General features: G+C 40.5%; 1 protein-coding gene across 17 annotated transcripts in view; it reads right to left on the minus strand.

The window, feature by feature from the left end:
- The window catches only part of MED12L (mediator complex subunit 12L), a 336,555-nt gene that overhangs the window by 235,273 nt on the left and 85,161 nt on the right, over positions 1 to 16,121 (minus strand). For all 17 annotated transcript variants that reach the window (XM_045503242.1, XM_045503255.1, XM_045503254.1 and 14 more), the window contains 3 exons: positions 7,143 to 7,274; positions 3,118 to 3,244; positions 645 to 859 (listed from right to left, as the gene is read on the minus strand). In XM_045503242.1, the coding sequence (XP_045359198.1) occupies positions 645 to 859; positions 3,118 to 3,244; positions 7,143 to 7,274 (474 nt within the window). The remainder of the gene's footprint in view (positions 1 to 644; positions 860 to 3,117; positions 3,245 to 7,142; positions 7,275 to 16,121) is intronic.

Here is a 16,121-nt window from a genome sequence, read left to right on the forward strand (position 1 = left end):
CTCTCACCATTTTCTACTCTTTCTCGTCACCACCTTCATGTTTTCTGCCTTGAAAACTTCTTTAAGTATCTGGAATGATGTCCAAAACACCAAACCGGCAGAAAACGATAAAAGTCATGCTCACAGTATTATAAAATAATTTGTTGAAAAAAAAAATTCCTCAACACTTGAGAGATAAAGTTGTTAATTTAAATGAAAATATGTGTTATGATCAAAACAGAATTCCCATTTTGTATCAAAGACAGAAACAATGAATGAATTGGGGTTAAAGATGCTCCTTCTAATGGGACCAAAACAAGTCTGATTTTAAGTCACAACATTCAAGGAAACTGGAATTTAGAAACACATAAAATTGGAAGTATTTAATTCCTGTCCAGTAAAAAAATGTTACGGACTGTCAAACCTTTTCATTAATAGTTTTAGAGTATCCAAAAGAAACTTCTGGAATGTATCAATTATAATCCAATGTTGTTTTTTGTTTTGTTTTGTTTTCTCCACAAGTTTGGGGTAGAGATAAACAAGTTCTGTAATGGGAGAATACAAGTAAAATGTAATCACCCTTCCACCACCAAACAATCCTTGTGAAACTAGTTGCCCAGCTGAGTGTGGTTTTCGGGTTTGGGGCACCACTCCCAGGGGCATACCTCCATTTTCATGTCATGGTCCTTTGGATAGTGCTCATCTACATTTTCTCCTGCTGGCGATCGCGGCCGAGTCGAGGCGCTGACTGACAAGTCTCCCCGAGATATGAGGGTACACATGTACGCATCATGGGAGAAGACATCGTGTCGGATGAACTCACAGAAGAGCAGCACCAAATTCACAAATTCTACTTTTTCACATTCACTGTTTGGATCCGCTATAAAGAAACAAATCAAGAATTCAGTCTCCCTGACCTGGCAGGAAAAAAAAAAACAAAAAAAAAACAAAAAAAACAAACAAAAAAAAACCCAAACAGGAAGGCTTAACAATATTTTCATATATGTTTTTTTTTTTTTAACACAGTGAAACATTTATTGGAAAATTTACTATGAGACAGAAGCAGTTGTGCAAAACTGGCACGGGGGTTTTGATTGTCCCCTTATAATTAAAAAACAATATCCGATGTGCTAAGCTCAAGTTCAAATTTAAAGATAGTGGTCCTTGGCAAATGAATAACCATTCAGTTAATACAAACACAAAATTTCAGGTACACATGGGGTGGGCAGGAGGGAAGCAGAGCTAAACTGCTTTCCTCTGGTTTTACTACTGAAACAGCTCATGACTATTTTTATAGCTTGAGGGTGTCGATATATTCATGACGTGTGTGCACACTTTTTCAAAAACTTCACAACGTAACAACTGAAAAGGTACCTGAAAATAATAGTGAGTGGGATCTACTGGAAAAAAAAGGGAAGATGGAATAAAAAAGAAGGGCCTAAAGATGGAGCTCTGCAGTCTTGCTCAATTCATAGCCAGTCTATTTAACTCACGTGATAACTTAATATTGCAGCTGCATTCTACAACTTTGTACCCTCGACAGAGACTAAAAAAGGTGAAGAACAATCCTTCAGCACTCAGTCTGTGGTGCCATCGCACTCACAAACACCAACAAAGACAAACAAAATCTAGGCAACATGAAGCTCGCTCCCTAAAACTGAAGCCTAAGCATTTGCTGCTGTCCACCACTGAAGTCAATGACAAACAACAAAGACAGAAGAGAAGCACAGCTTTCTCCGACAGCAGCAAACCAGATCTAGAACAAGCAAAGGCACAGAAGAAAGGTCTTCCCAAAGAACCAGCAGGAGTGAGGACAGGATAAGGGGCACGAAGGGCAAATGTGTATCCTCCCCCCCCCCCCCCCCCCCCCAGGATACAAGGTACGTTAGAGAAGCTAACATCCGTTCCCGGCGATCTATTTTCTACTCTCCAGGATCTCTTCCGTCCCTGCATTTTTCTGCTTCCTTTTCCATGTTTCACTGTTGCCCCCTACTTCCCAACCACCAGTATCTCTCTGGCTCTTGCTGTCCCTCCAGCCCACAACAGCCACCAACTAACTAAAAGAACCTCAGCCCAAAGTATCATTCAACCCAAACCAAGGACTTTCTGAGAGGAATGGAAAGTAGTACTGTTTCTTGTTATTTTACCTCCTTCTTCACCACAAACCTGTCCTTCCCACCCCTACCACATTTCCTTGTGCCATTTTTGTTGTTTCATCACTATCCATCCTAAGACCCTCCCCGCTGTACTTTGTCACACAAAAGCCTCAGCATAAGATCAAGCCCTCTTAACATGCATAAACAATTTTTTTAAGGGTGCACTTACTGTATAAACCCACTGGGTTTATAATTCCCAAACCCTCAACTCCCCATGAACAACAGAATAAAAGATAGAAGAATGGGAGATGATAGGGCACCTAGGTGGCTCAGTTGATGAAATGCCTGACTCTTGATTTTGACTCAGGTCGTGATCTCAAAGTTCGTGAGATGAAGCCTCACGTATCAAGCTCTGCACTGAGAGCGTGAAGCCGGCTTAGGATTCTATCTCTCCTCCTCTCTCTGCCCCTCCTCACCTCTCAAAAATAAATAAACTTCAAAAAATAAAAATAAAAAAAGGAAGAACGGGAGTTGACAGAACAACCCATAAAGTGTAGGCAAGCAGCCAACCATATGTACAAATTATTTCCTTGTATCAAGGACTTGGATATAAAATACTTTTATTTTCTTATTAGAAACGTAGAAAATCAGATTATTTTGAAAACTAAGCAAAAACAGAAAATTCGTAATCACAATAGTGATTAGATAGCGAAACATCACAAGACCATAGTTCCTCTTGTTTGGTAAGAAAGATCTAGAAAGGGAAAACTAGACCACCAAATGTCAATTAGACAATGAGGGGACTCATTTTTAAATTTTTGAAACTCTAGAAATTTTTAAATCTTTGAAGCTCACTTGATTTTAAAACTGCATAGAAGTCTCCATTAAAAACACACAACAAAATTTTGCGCAGTAAGATATACATTATATTCAGCACCAAGAACTTTTGATTATGATGTAAGCTACGAAAAAAAAGAAGCATTAATTCCCCAAAACTGGTCAATTTCTTGTTTAAGATCTAGAAGCAAAGAACTTTACTTACATAATGAGGGGGCCTGTGTATCTAAAAACCTTAGTAGCACATTCTGGAAAACAGGCAAACTAGATCCAGCAAGAGAGGCTGAAGAAATGGACTCCTTCTCATCCAAGACCTCTGATTCACCACATCTCTAAGATTAAAAATAAACAAACATAGTTAATTCTGGAGGACAATGTAGTCACAATGGATCATGAATTTGTCAGTTTTTTATTAAGTTAAATTCTCAGAAAAAACATGCAGAATTGAGATTTCTGTACTTTATTTGAGGGCTATGCATCACAGGTAAATATAATTTCTGAAAGTGAGGGACAACTAGGGACACCTAGGTGGCTCAGCTGGTTAAGGGTCTGACTTCAGCTCAGGTCATGACCTCATGGTTCCTGGGTTTGAGCCCGCATGGGTCTCTGTGCTGACAGCACAGAGCCTGGAGCCTGCTTCAGATTCTGTGTCTCCCTCTCTCTCTACTCCTTCCCCACTCACACACTGTCTTTCAAAAATAAATAAACATTAAAAAATTTTTAAATGAAAGTGAGGGACAACTACCCCCAGATCGACTGAAATGATTCCAAAGGACACCCATGAAAGATATTATTGATGTAAATTACAAAGTCTGCACCACGTGGTATAAATACCTACTGAATACACAGCATAGTACAATAAGCTACTCGTTATCCCTATGCAAAACTGCTAAAATAATTTGGGGCTGTCATTTTTAAACAGCTCATATAGTTAACTGTATATACCCCCTCTGGGAAACATTTGGGCATGTATACTGAGTTTAATATTTCTGTGTTTGTTTTCACTAGTAGAGTGTATTTACGATTGTCTTCGGGGAGTGCTGGGAAGTGTGGTGTCAAATGACAGAGCTAGGAGAACTCCTCTGATACATTTCTTTTACTCATCACATCACCAATTAAGATCTCTTAGAACCCGTGGAATCTCCATAGTTCAAGAAACCTATCTAAGGAAGCTCCCTAACTTCTGCATCCAAGACAGAACTTACTAGAAGACCAGAAAAGAAACCGTTGAAAAAGAATCAGAACCTTGTTTTCTATTCTTTTCAATATCCCTTCAACCTTCCCACTTTCATTATCTATTCCTTAATATATTATTTCATTAAGATATTACTTCTCTAATCCATCCTCTCTTCACCAAATTCTGAAACTGGTGATGTTCAATAGATGTCAATTATCTTTTTTTTTTTTTATGTTTATTTATTTTTGAGAAAGAGCAAAAGAGACAGAGTGCAAGCAGGGGAGGGGCAGAGAGAGAGGGAGACACAGAATCTGAAGCAGGCTCCAGGCTCTGAGCTGTCAGCACAGAGCTCAATTAGGGGCCCAAACTCACAAACCATGAGATCATGACCTGAGCCAAAGTCGGATGTTTTTTAACCAACTGAGCCACCTAGACAACCCTAGCAATCAATTATCTTAAACATCTCTGAAAGAATACATTCTTTAGATGTGGATACATTTACACCTAATAAAATTACAAAGTAATCTGTGGAAGCCTCTTCTGAAAGCAACTAACTGTGTGTGCGTGTGCACACGTGTATATGCTCATTCTAGAACACGTTGGAAGAAGGGTAAACTAAATTTGAGAAATTCAACCTCAGTTACTCAAGTCTGACCATTGCAATTCACTGTAGACAAGTCCATCTATTCATAGAAAAAAGCAATGAAACACCTTTCCTAATCTGCACGTTGTAAAATGGGCCATGAGTTTCACACCTCAACACCAGTATCTTCAAGCCCCAGCTTGAACAATGTGATCCTTTATATTTAGTGAACAGTGCTTTCCCAGCAAGAGGAGAGAAAAGACCATGGAAATATTCTTCCTATTTCAGCTTCACAGGATATGGCACTATTATCAGTAAGAGAGAGCCAGCTAAGTTCTCATCTGTTCATACAACACCTTTAGAGCATCTGCTGTGCACTGAACACTGTTCTGGGTGCCAAGGACAAGACAGTGAACTGGGTGGGCAAGGTCCTTATGGTCAAGCTTACATTGTAGAAGGTGATAGGCTGGCTTTTAAACAATAAGCCAATGAAACAGAGTGTTATGAGAAACAGAGTGAAACAGAGTGATATGAGAAAGCGTGCCTGAGGGTGGGTGACAGAGGATCTTCCTGAGGAGATGACGTGTTGAGGCAGGAATGCTAGAAAGAGACACTTCCTGCAAGAGGAAGGGCAGAAAGGAACTGGCCATGTAGAACTCGGGGAGCAGAGGGTGCCACCCAGGAGGAGCAGTGGGACAAAGTCCCCAAAGCAGAAGCTGGTTTGGTGTGCTGGAGCCACAGGACAGCCAAGGTGGCTGCAGCTGTGACCCAGGGGAGACATGCACGAAATGAGGTGGGAAACGCAGGCCGGGGAGGCCCGTGCAAGGCTCTGTGGACACAGTAAGGAGCCATCAGGAGTCTGAGTAAGGGAACAACGTGATCTGCTTCCAGGCTGCAAAGACTGCTCTGGCTGCTGTGAAGAACAAGGCGGAGGACGAGCCAAGGAGCCCAGAGGAGACGCTGATGCAGTGGGGGCGGGGGGGCACTCAGACCACGTGCACGGCTTCTCCTGGCTGTCCCTCCAGATCTCACTGGCAGATAAGAAGACTCGCTTAAATTTTTTCCCCTTCAGCACAAGCTAATGTTTGTCAAGTTCGCTTTGGTTTTTTTTCCCCCTTTATAATCTATTTCCGAGGCTTTAATTGCTCTCTCTGGGACCAGAATATAATCTCAAAACTAACACAAATTGGTATCTGTAATCTGAAAATCAGAACTGCCCCAAAGAAATGTTTCTAGATCGACCAAAATATTACATGGCTTTAAAATTCACAAAAGTTGGGACACCTGATGGCTCAGTCAGTTAAGCATCAACTTCGGCTCAGGTTATAATCTCACTATTCGTGAGTTCGAGCCCCGTATCAGGCTCTGCGCTGACAGCTTGGCGCCTGGAGCCTGCTTCAGATTCTGTCTCTCCCTCTCTCTCTGTCCCTACCCTACTTGCACTCTGTCTCCCTCTCTCTGAAAAATATATATATAAAAAAAAAAAATTCACAAAAGTTGGTGTATATTATATATATTTGTGTGTGTGTATACATACAAATGTATATATGTGCATGTGTATCTTAACCTCATCAAGGGAGATGTCTTTGTTCTAAATCAGATGTTAAAGTTTTATTTTAAAAGATACAATTTCAGGGTGGATCAGTCAGTTAAGCATCTGACCCAATTTCAGCTCAGGTCATCATCTCACAGTTCGTGGGATCGAGCCCCACATTGGGCTGTGCACTGATAGTGCAGAGCCAGCTTGGGACTCTCTGTCTACCCCACCCCCCCCCTCAAATAAATAAACACTAAAATAAATAAATAAAAGATACAATTTTAGGGGCACTTAGGTGGCTCAGCCAGTTGAGCACCTGACTTGATTTCAGCTCAGGTCATGATCCCAGGGTCATGGGATTGAGCTCTGCATCGGGCTCCACACTGATTCTCACTCTCTCTCTTCCCCTCAGCTCCTCTCCTCTGCTCACTCACTTTAAAACTGATATTAAAAAAAAAAAAAAAAAAAGGTACAGTTTTAAACTAGTCCAGAATACAAATTAGTGGTTTCATCAACTTAGAGGGATCTTGTATGTATAGTCTTTAGGTGAAAGTACAAACATTCTCCCTTTTTCCTTGAAGAGGGAGAAAAAAAAAAAAACGTAAGGACTATTAAAAAAACAAAACAATGGGGCGCCTGGGTGGCGCAGTCGGTTAAGCGTCCGACTTCAGCCAGGTCACGATCTCACGGTCCGGGAGTTCGAGCCCCGCGTCAGGCTCTGGGCTGATGGCTCAGAGCCTGGAGCCTGTTTCCGATTCTGTGTCTCCCTCTCTCTCTGCCCCTCCCCCGTTCATGCTCTGTCTCTCTCTGTCCCAAAAATAAAATAAACCTTGAAAAAAAAAAACAAAAAAAAAACAAACAAAAAAAGAATCCTCCCCAGAACAGTTATTTTTAAATGATGGCATCTGACAACAGAAACAAAAGTGAACCTACCTCTGCTTCAATTTCCGCCTGCCTCTTCTCCAAGAGTTTTGCCACAGCCATGGCCCTGTGCTTGCCTGACCGTTTGCAGCTCACCGCCCATTCACACAGCAAGGTCACCACAGCTTCATCGTTGGGGGCGACCTACAACCAAGAGAAGAGGGCAGCAGCCGTGTGACATGCAGCATTCACCCAAGGACGGGATGCAAGCCCTGGCATGTTTAAAGCTTTAAAGCTTTCTCGTATTTTAGTACAGTCATTTTAGAAAGCGTTCCTAAATCATTTTCAGTTCAAGTATAAAGAGTAACACTTCAGTGACAAGGAAGGAAACCAGTTACTGGAACAGTCGAATCCAGGATGACTTCAAGAGAATTCGTGTCTCCTTGTATATGCCTTCATTGACACAAGACCGTAACCTAGCTCCACTGATCCTCCAGAACATCAAAGCCAGGAGGAAAGGAAATGGACCACTGAAAGTCAAGAGCAGAGGTTACCAATGCCAAGCAACCCCTCCACCGTTTACCCTCTCCCACTTTCACACCCACAGCCTCCCTCAGTACCTAATCCTAACATGCCGGTTTATCACACCACCCACTCCAACAAGGCTGGAATGCTAACCAAAGACTCACTGCATTAGAAAAGATAAACATGAAAAATGACACCCACGCATCAAAAAGGAACAAAAATTAATGCAGACACGGCTAATGGGGGATAGTATATCCTGGGTCTACGTAGGGCTCAGCACCGCCACAGGAACTACGTGCTGTTGTTACCAAGGCCTAGAAATGGGTACCACAGACTGAGGATCACAGGGACTTATGTTACATGAATTAAGGACAGGCAGGAGGAGGCAAGTTGGGAAGATGAACCATCATTTTATGCAACCTTTCAGAGGATCCAAGCCAACCAATGGAACATCAATTTCAAGTGTCTAATATCTGTGCAATTCTACAAACACTATGCCAGAAGAGTTAAATAACTGCAGTATTGGCATTATGTGTTACGTGAGAAGTTCTTAACTTTAGAATCCATAAGCTCGGGGCGCCTGGGTGGCTCAGTTGGTTGGGCGACCGACTTCGGCTCAGGTCATGATCTCGCAGTCGTGAGTTCGAGACCCGCATCAGGCTCTGTGCTGACAGCTCAGAGCCTGGAGCCTGTTTCAGATTCTGTGTCTCCCTCTCTCTCTCTGACCCTCCCCTGTTCATGCTCTGTCTCTCCCTGTCTCAAAAATATATAAACATCAAAAAACAATTTTTTTTTTAAAGAATCCATAAGCTCAATTAAGATTCGAATAGCTATAAACACACCCCCAGGAAAAATATGCATACATACACTCACATAAACCTAGCACAATTTTTCAGAAAGTCATGGACTCTGAGAAGAAACGCAAGAATCCCAGCATAAGAATCCCTAGTCAGATGGTAGATATTACCCCACAATTCAGATCATGAAGATCAGTTTATTACAAGATTCTTAGTCATCTACCCTAAATTTGGCTGAACCCATGTTGACTCATACCAAAGAAATATTATCTAGGACAGATCTCAAAAGCATCTCTCAGTCTCTTCATTTAACACAAGAGAAATAATTCGATTAAAATATATCAAGATTGAACATAACATTTAAAAAAGAAAGCAAACTAGAGGGAATGTCTGCCTGGATTCAGTCTAATCCAGAGAAAAGTAAAAATATCAAAATAAATTCAGTGAAGCACCACATGCTTACATTTCAATTATTGAGAAAAGGGGTTACCGAAAAATAACTCCCATCAGTTTTTAATAAATCAATCTAGTCAGTAATGTGCATCATATCCACATTTATAAAGTTTTAAAATTTTCTTCTGCATCACTAAAATAAGATGAAAATATGCTACAAAAGAATAAATGACTCACCTAAGTAGCAGGCTCTGCTTGACCTAGAGATGCACAGAATTGCACACATAAAGGAAAACACTTTTTTTTTTTAATGTTTATTTTTGAGAGAGACAGAGACAGAATGCGAGTGGGTTAGGGGCACAGAGAGAGGGAGACACAGAATGTGAAGCAGGCTCCAGGCTCTGAGCTGTCGGCACAGAGCCCGACGCGGGGCTTGAACTCACAAGCTGTGAGATCATGACCTGAGCCAAAGTCGGAGGCTTAACCAACTGAGCCACCCTGGCGCCCCAGGAAAACACTTATTTTTAACACATTCACATATGACCATCGGTTTGGGGTAATGTGCTAAAAAATAAGCCCCAGGAAGGAGTTAATTCACTTGCAAAAGCACTTTATTAAGTACCCATGGTAGGCAGTGAGGAAACAAAAATTTTTAAAGATCTGGCTCCTGTTCTCAAAAAGTTCACCTTCTAGGAAAAAAAAAAAACAAAAAAAGCAGAAAAGACAGCTATATCAAAGCTATAAAACCTGACACCTGGCTGCCTCAGTCAGAAGAGCTGTGACTCTTAACCTCAAGGTTGTGAGTTCAAGCCCCACAATGGATGTGGAGGTTACATAAGTAAATAAATAAGTAGGTAAATAAACATTTTTATAAAAAAATGTTTTGACAACACAAAGGAGGAAGTAATTAGGTCCGGCTGCCTGCACCTTCCATTATTTCACAGGCAATGAGTATCCGTCACTCTCACCTTACAGACATCTGAGATCCTAAGTTGGAGACAGAAGGGCCTGCAGTCTGCCTGCCAGAGCTGTGGTCTCAACGTGTAATTTTTAGGAATTAAGTGAATAGTGTGCTAAGAAAATCCAAGGATTTAGGTTTTTGAAATATAAAATTTTATTATAGAAACTTTCTTGTATTCCCATCAATTACACCTATAATCTATTTTCAACCAGTAAGTATTTTCTGATACTGGCCAGATTCAATGAGTGCCAAGCCCACTCCTTTAGGAATGTCGAATAGACTGCCAAATAATGCCAGTCTTTCCAAGAGGTTCTGGACCTATTTAAAAAAAAAAAAAAAAACAGTAGGATGTTACAAAAGATGTTTTACTACCAACTTCTCAGAAGATAATCCTGGAAAATCAGGTCACATTATACCAATTTGAAAGCACACTGTCCCTGCTATATGAATAATTATATACTTATGTATTTGGGGCATACTATACTTCATTAGTTCTTTATTATTAAGAAATTATTAGTTATAAGATACATTCTGATAATTTTATCATTTTCCAAGATAATTTCCCACTCAAAACTCCCTCCACCTCCCTACTAATTATTATGAAGTTTTGGTTCTCATTTTAAGTGGTTTTTAACAAGAGGCCTTTTCTAGATTCCACTATCAAAAAAAAAAAAAAAAAAAAAGGGAGGATATTCTGCCTATTTAACTCTAACCACCAGTTCCTGGGTATATCCCATCAGACACACTCAACGTGCATACAAAGAAACATCTATGGCTCACGTTCCTGACACGAAGATCCTTGCACCCCGCCCCCAACTGCTCTGCATCAATCAACTTTTAGAAAAGTAGAAGATCGTTCCCATTTGTCTGCCAGATGCTATCTTACAAATTAATTCAAATAACTGTCAATAGGACATCATGATTTTAAATATGTAAATTGAAACACATTCTCACCCTACCAACAAATCTCTATTAAGCTCCATTTCTTTCAAACAATAATTGTTTGCTAAGTGAAATTTAATAAATATTACTTTAACACACAATAACTCAAAGGCAAAAACTTGGGGAAATTTAGGAGTTCAAGATATGAACTACAGTCCCTGCCTTCAATGAAATGGCAATTAAGTGGGACAGACATAAATGAATACAAATAATCTGGATGCACGAAAAAGGAAAATTATCTCAGAAAGTCAACATTTAACAGGAGCAGAGACAGAAGACTGAGGAGAATTATTAAATACTTCCTTTTAGAAAGTGGCTTTCGGGAAGAATCTTGCAGAAGGGGTTAAATTTCAAAACAGAGATTAACAAAAGGAGAAACAAATATGTGGGAGATAGAATAATGTCCCCCACCCCCAAAGATATCCATATCCCAAAGCCAGGACATGTGAGTACGTTATCCTAAAGGACCAAAGGGACTCTGTGGCTCCAGGAGTTGAGAGGAGGAATTACCCCAGATTATTGTGTGGAACCAATGTAATCACAGAGGTGCTTTCCAGGGAAAGAGAGGCTGGGTAACAGGAGGACACAGATTCTCCCCTAGAGCCTCTCTAGGAATGCAGCCTGAAGGACAGGCTGATTAGGGCCCAGTACGATCATTACCTCCACAACTCAAGAGAATAAATTTGGGTTGTTTTCAGCCACTAAATTTCTGATAACACACTACAGCAGCAAATAGGAAATTACTTCAAAGCAGTTTTAAACAAGCACATAAAAAGTGGCAAACACAGGTGTAGTTCAAGGAATTAGAGCAGAGGACTACTGGTTAGTTAGCAAATATAGGAAGGCTACATACAGTTAAAAATCTAGGGGGTGCCTGGGTGGCTCAGTTGGTTGAGCATCCGACTTTGGCTCAGGTCATGATCTCGCAGTTCATGTGTTAGAGCCCCACATCTGGCTCTATGCTGACAGCTCAGAGCCTGGAGCCTGCTTCAGATTCTGTGTCTCCCTCTCTCTCTGCCCCTCCGCCCACTTGCACTCTGTCTCCCTCTCTTTCTCAAAAATAAATAAACACTAAAAAAAATTTAAAAAAAGAAAATCTAGGAGGGGCGCCCGGGTGGCTTAGTCGGTTAAGAGTCTCACTTCAGCCCAGGTCATGGTCTCGCGGCTCTTGAGTTGGAGCCCCGCGTCAGGCCCTGCCTGTGCTGACAGCTCAGAGCCTGGAGCCTGCTTGGGATTCTGTGTCTCCCTCTCTCTCTCTGCCCCTCCCACGCTCACGCTCTGTCTCTCTCTCAAAAATAAATGTTAAAAAACAAAAATTTTTTTTTTAATCTGGGAAAAAAGCCACACTGAAAAAGAGTACCATGAGACAGGCAGCAGTTTCATTCATTCATTTACTTACGCATCAGTAATTATGTCCTGAATACCTACCACTGCTAGCCCCTTTTCTAGGCACTAGATATAGTCTCACATGCTACTTTTTAGGCATAAAACTTGGAAATTCCCTTAGAAGGTAATTCCTACTATCTAACAACAGTCTTAAAAATGTTCAGATCATTTGTTCCAATTATTCTGAGAATATAACCCAAGGAAATGATCTTCAAGTACAAACATATGAGGGCCTAGTTATCAGTGAAGCATGATACTACAACAATCCCCCATTCTAGCCCCAGCAACCAACAGATTCCCTCTGAAATGTGGAGACACATAACAGATCAAATCAGAGCAAACAGGGTAAGCTTACAGGAAAGAAAGGGCCACAGGGAGGGTTCAGAGCCAAGACAGTTTGTCTTTAGCAAAGAAACTATGGGAATTTTTACAGTGGTTGCTTGGTTTGTATTTCTGTTTTTCTGCAAAGTGATATTTTGATATCTAATTAAAAATGTATAAATATGGAAGGCAGACTGGAGAGGCCTGCTCCTGAACCAAGGAAGGGGAAGTCAAAGATGCATGATTACTGGTAAGGCTCGAATCCCCTCCAACAGCATTGTCCCCTCTCAGAGAAGGTCAGCTCCCCTCCAGCCCACCCTTCTTCCAGGAGAAGCACCCCTACTTCTTCTAGGGTGACTGCTCCTCCTCCTGACCCAAAAGATTCAAGGAGGGGCACCCCATCCTCTCAGTTTTATTGCACATTCTGGATTGGGGTCTTCAATAGGCCATGAAAATTTCAGGCAATTTTTTGGTCACAAGGGGGAAAAAAAAAAAAATCACTCCATCAGGTACTCATCAGGTATACCACTCTGTGCTCAATCTTATAAAGCATTCTGGATACTAAGAGACTAGCCCTGACTAGATGAAACTCTGTCTATTCTGACCGAAAATCTATTTTTCAGAATAAGTTTTCTGTAGTACACATTGATTATTCTAGTCGTTACTGAAGTCTTAGCACTTATAACTGACCAAAGCAGACACAACAAAAATCGAAAATTGAAAGTTCTTGACCTTAAATATAAATCTTTTCAGACACTTCTAAATGAAAATTTAAAACATAAAATAACATAGTATGGACTTAATCACTCTGAAAATCACAAAGATATCTTGCAAAATTTACAGGTGATAATATAGATAATTAACATTTATTGAGTGCTTACTCAACTTCCAGTCAGGCAGTGCAGTAAGTGTGTTTCGGGAATTATTTCCTTTAATCTTTCCTACCTATTAGCTAGTTATTATTTTTATCACCATTTTACAAATAAGGAACCCAAGGCAAATAGATGTTAAATAGCTTGTGCAAGATCACTCAGCTAATTAATAAAACTCTTGCCACAACATAAATCTTGGGAAATGAACTAAGTTAAGTGCAGCAACACAGTGTGTCAAAGGAACTCGGGAAGTCACCTTGACCTTGCTCCCACAGTATACAATGGCCTTTTGTGTGAGCTCCGAGCTTCTCCGGGCTCTTCTTCCTCCACTCCTGATGCTTAGAAAATCATAATACTCTGCTCTCTTGTGCTAGAATATCACTTCCATGTAACATGCATCTTTCACAACATGGCTTCATGGTTATTAGATCTCCAGCTACTGGTTTCAAATATCCATTAGGAAAAGGAGACAGACCTCTGAGAGGTACTACAGGAAAGTCCTTTACCACCTCGAACACTATAAAGGAGAGTTAGAGTCTTCAGAGGCAGTAACAGACAGCTTTTCATAATGCTACTTGGTAATAGAGAATAAGACTTTAACAGTCCGTAGTACGCACCCCCCAGGTGACAACCACACAGAGACAAACAGGACACAGAAGAATGAGTGAGTGAGTGACAGACAGAGAGAAAGTGAGCCACGGCACATAAAGTTAAGGCCAGAAAAAAAAGCACCAAACCAGAGCATCAAGAATCTGAATTCTAGCCATGGCATAAATTAAAACATGTTAATTATGGCCAGAATAATACTAACAGTTGTAAATTTCCAGCCACAGGTAGTAGCAGAAGTAATAATTGAAAATATTTACTGAGCGGGCAGTGGGTGTTTCACACACGTCATCTCTAATCTCAACAACAAACTCTGAAGTAGGTGGTGCTACTCCCATCTGACAGATAAGAAAACTGGGGTGAAGACAGCCAACGCAGATCTAAAATGGCAGAGCTAGGAAGCCTAATTCCAAAGTCCATTCTTTCTGCCACTCCTGTCATCACTGAATCAAGATCCCTGTGAGGACAAGCAGCACCGCTGTTACCTGGGAATCTCTCAAGTGGCTCACACACACACACACACAACGAAGCCTGCTGCCCAGCTCCACTCCAACCAGCCACTGCCACCCACTGTTCCAGCCAGACTTCTACCTCTCTAGAGATAAGCCAGACTTGTCATTGAACGGACATGCAGAAAATGAAATCACAGGAATGAATTACCAAAGACTTTGTTCCTCCTCTAATACTTGCTAGACCAGATGCTCTTTTAAGTCAAAGATTTGTCTTTTGCATGGTTTTGTTTTCAGCATCTACCACAGTGTCTGGCACATAGTAGATTCAACAGTTATTTGTCATCATTGAGGAAAAGCAACTCTGTATAACATGAAATCCAATGCAAAAACAAGGTTAAGGTGAGAGCAGACAATGGTGGGAGGAGTTTACTTTGTTCCCCTCCCCCAACCTACACACGTACTTACTTACTATGGTAAAAGTATCTGACAATCTACCAGCTGGTTAAGTGTGAAGTACCAGAAGTATTTTCATTCCTAAATTAATGAGTCAAGGATGCTGGTCCCAACATTATTATTTAGCATCATTCTGGAAGATTTAGCCAATGGGAAGAAGGAATAAACATTTGAAAGGATATGGCAACATTACTAGAGTTTGCATAGAATGATTATCTCCCCCCACCAACCCAGTGAACTAGAAAACTTTATTAGATTAAAAGACTGAGTATCATGACTAGAACAAAAACAAGCAAAAAGCAACAGACAATATTAAGCCATGAGGGAAGAAAATCCTGCAGAATAGTTTGCAGAACGTAATCCATTTATGTCCTCTGACCTTTTACTAAGCATTCATGTATATGTACACAATGCCCAGGAAAATATCCAAAGGATATGTTCCAAAATGAACAGTGGCTACTGCTTATATATATATATAACAACTGCTTTCTATACAGTATGCCCTGTTCTAATGCTTTCACTACCGTGCCATGACTGAGCAAACTAAGGCCTGAAGGTTACATAACTTGTTAAACGTCTCCAAGTTGCTAGGTCATAAACCTAAGTGTCAAACTCAAGGTATCTGCTCCACAGATGGAGCTCTTGCGCCAATACTCCGGTTCTGAGCAGAAGAATGGGACAAGGGTCTAAACTGTGGCTAAAGGGCACTTGATGATATCTTGAATGTATCACATCCTATGTGTACAAAACTCACAAGACATCTGAAATTAATAACAGTGTATCATACTGCACTGTATTGTAATATCATACTTCAGCAAAACATAAAAATATTTCTTTAAAAAAATGAAAAGCAAATCACAAGAATGATTTCTATAATGAAGATAAGTAAGACAATGCATGGACACGAAATTCAAAACCAGTAATGTCTTCAAATAATAGCATTATTCATCTAGCCTCATGAACTTTGGACACACCCACAGTGGTAAAATATTGAAATCATTATGAACTCTGTTGCAAATAATCTTCATTAGTGGTGCTATCCACATCTGTAATAAAGATACCCGAAATGTGAAGAAGGCCCTCATCATCAGGGAGATCGGTAATATTTTTCCTTTCTGGAAAAGATAAACTTGATAGATTAAGCCTAATTCAATTTTTATTCAGTCACTCAATAACCTAATGGTTTATAGAAACTAACCACAGGTCTTCTCTAACAGACAAACAAGGGAAAATAATTGACAACTACATCTGAGAGCCAGGCTTCCTCTAGAAATTAGAAGATCCTGGAGACTGTCTGCTATTTTAAGAAATTTCTTAATATACCACCTTCATTATATAACAAT

The sequence above is a fragment of the Leopardus geoffroyi genome, chromosome C2, assembly GCF_018350155.1.
Source record: "Leopardus geoffroyi isolate Oge1 chromosome C2, O.geoffroyi_Oge1_pat1.0, whole genome shotgun sequence".
Classification (NCBI taxonomy): Eukaryota; Metazoa; Chordata; class Mammalia; order Carnivora; family Felidae; genus Leopardus; species Leopardus geoffroyi.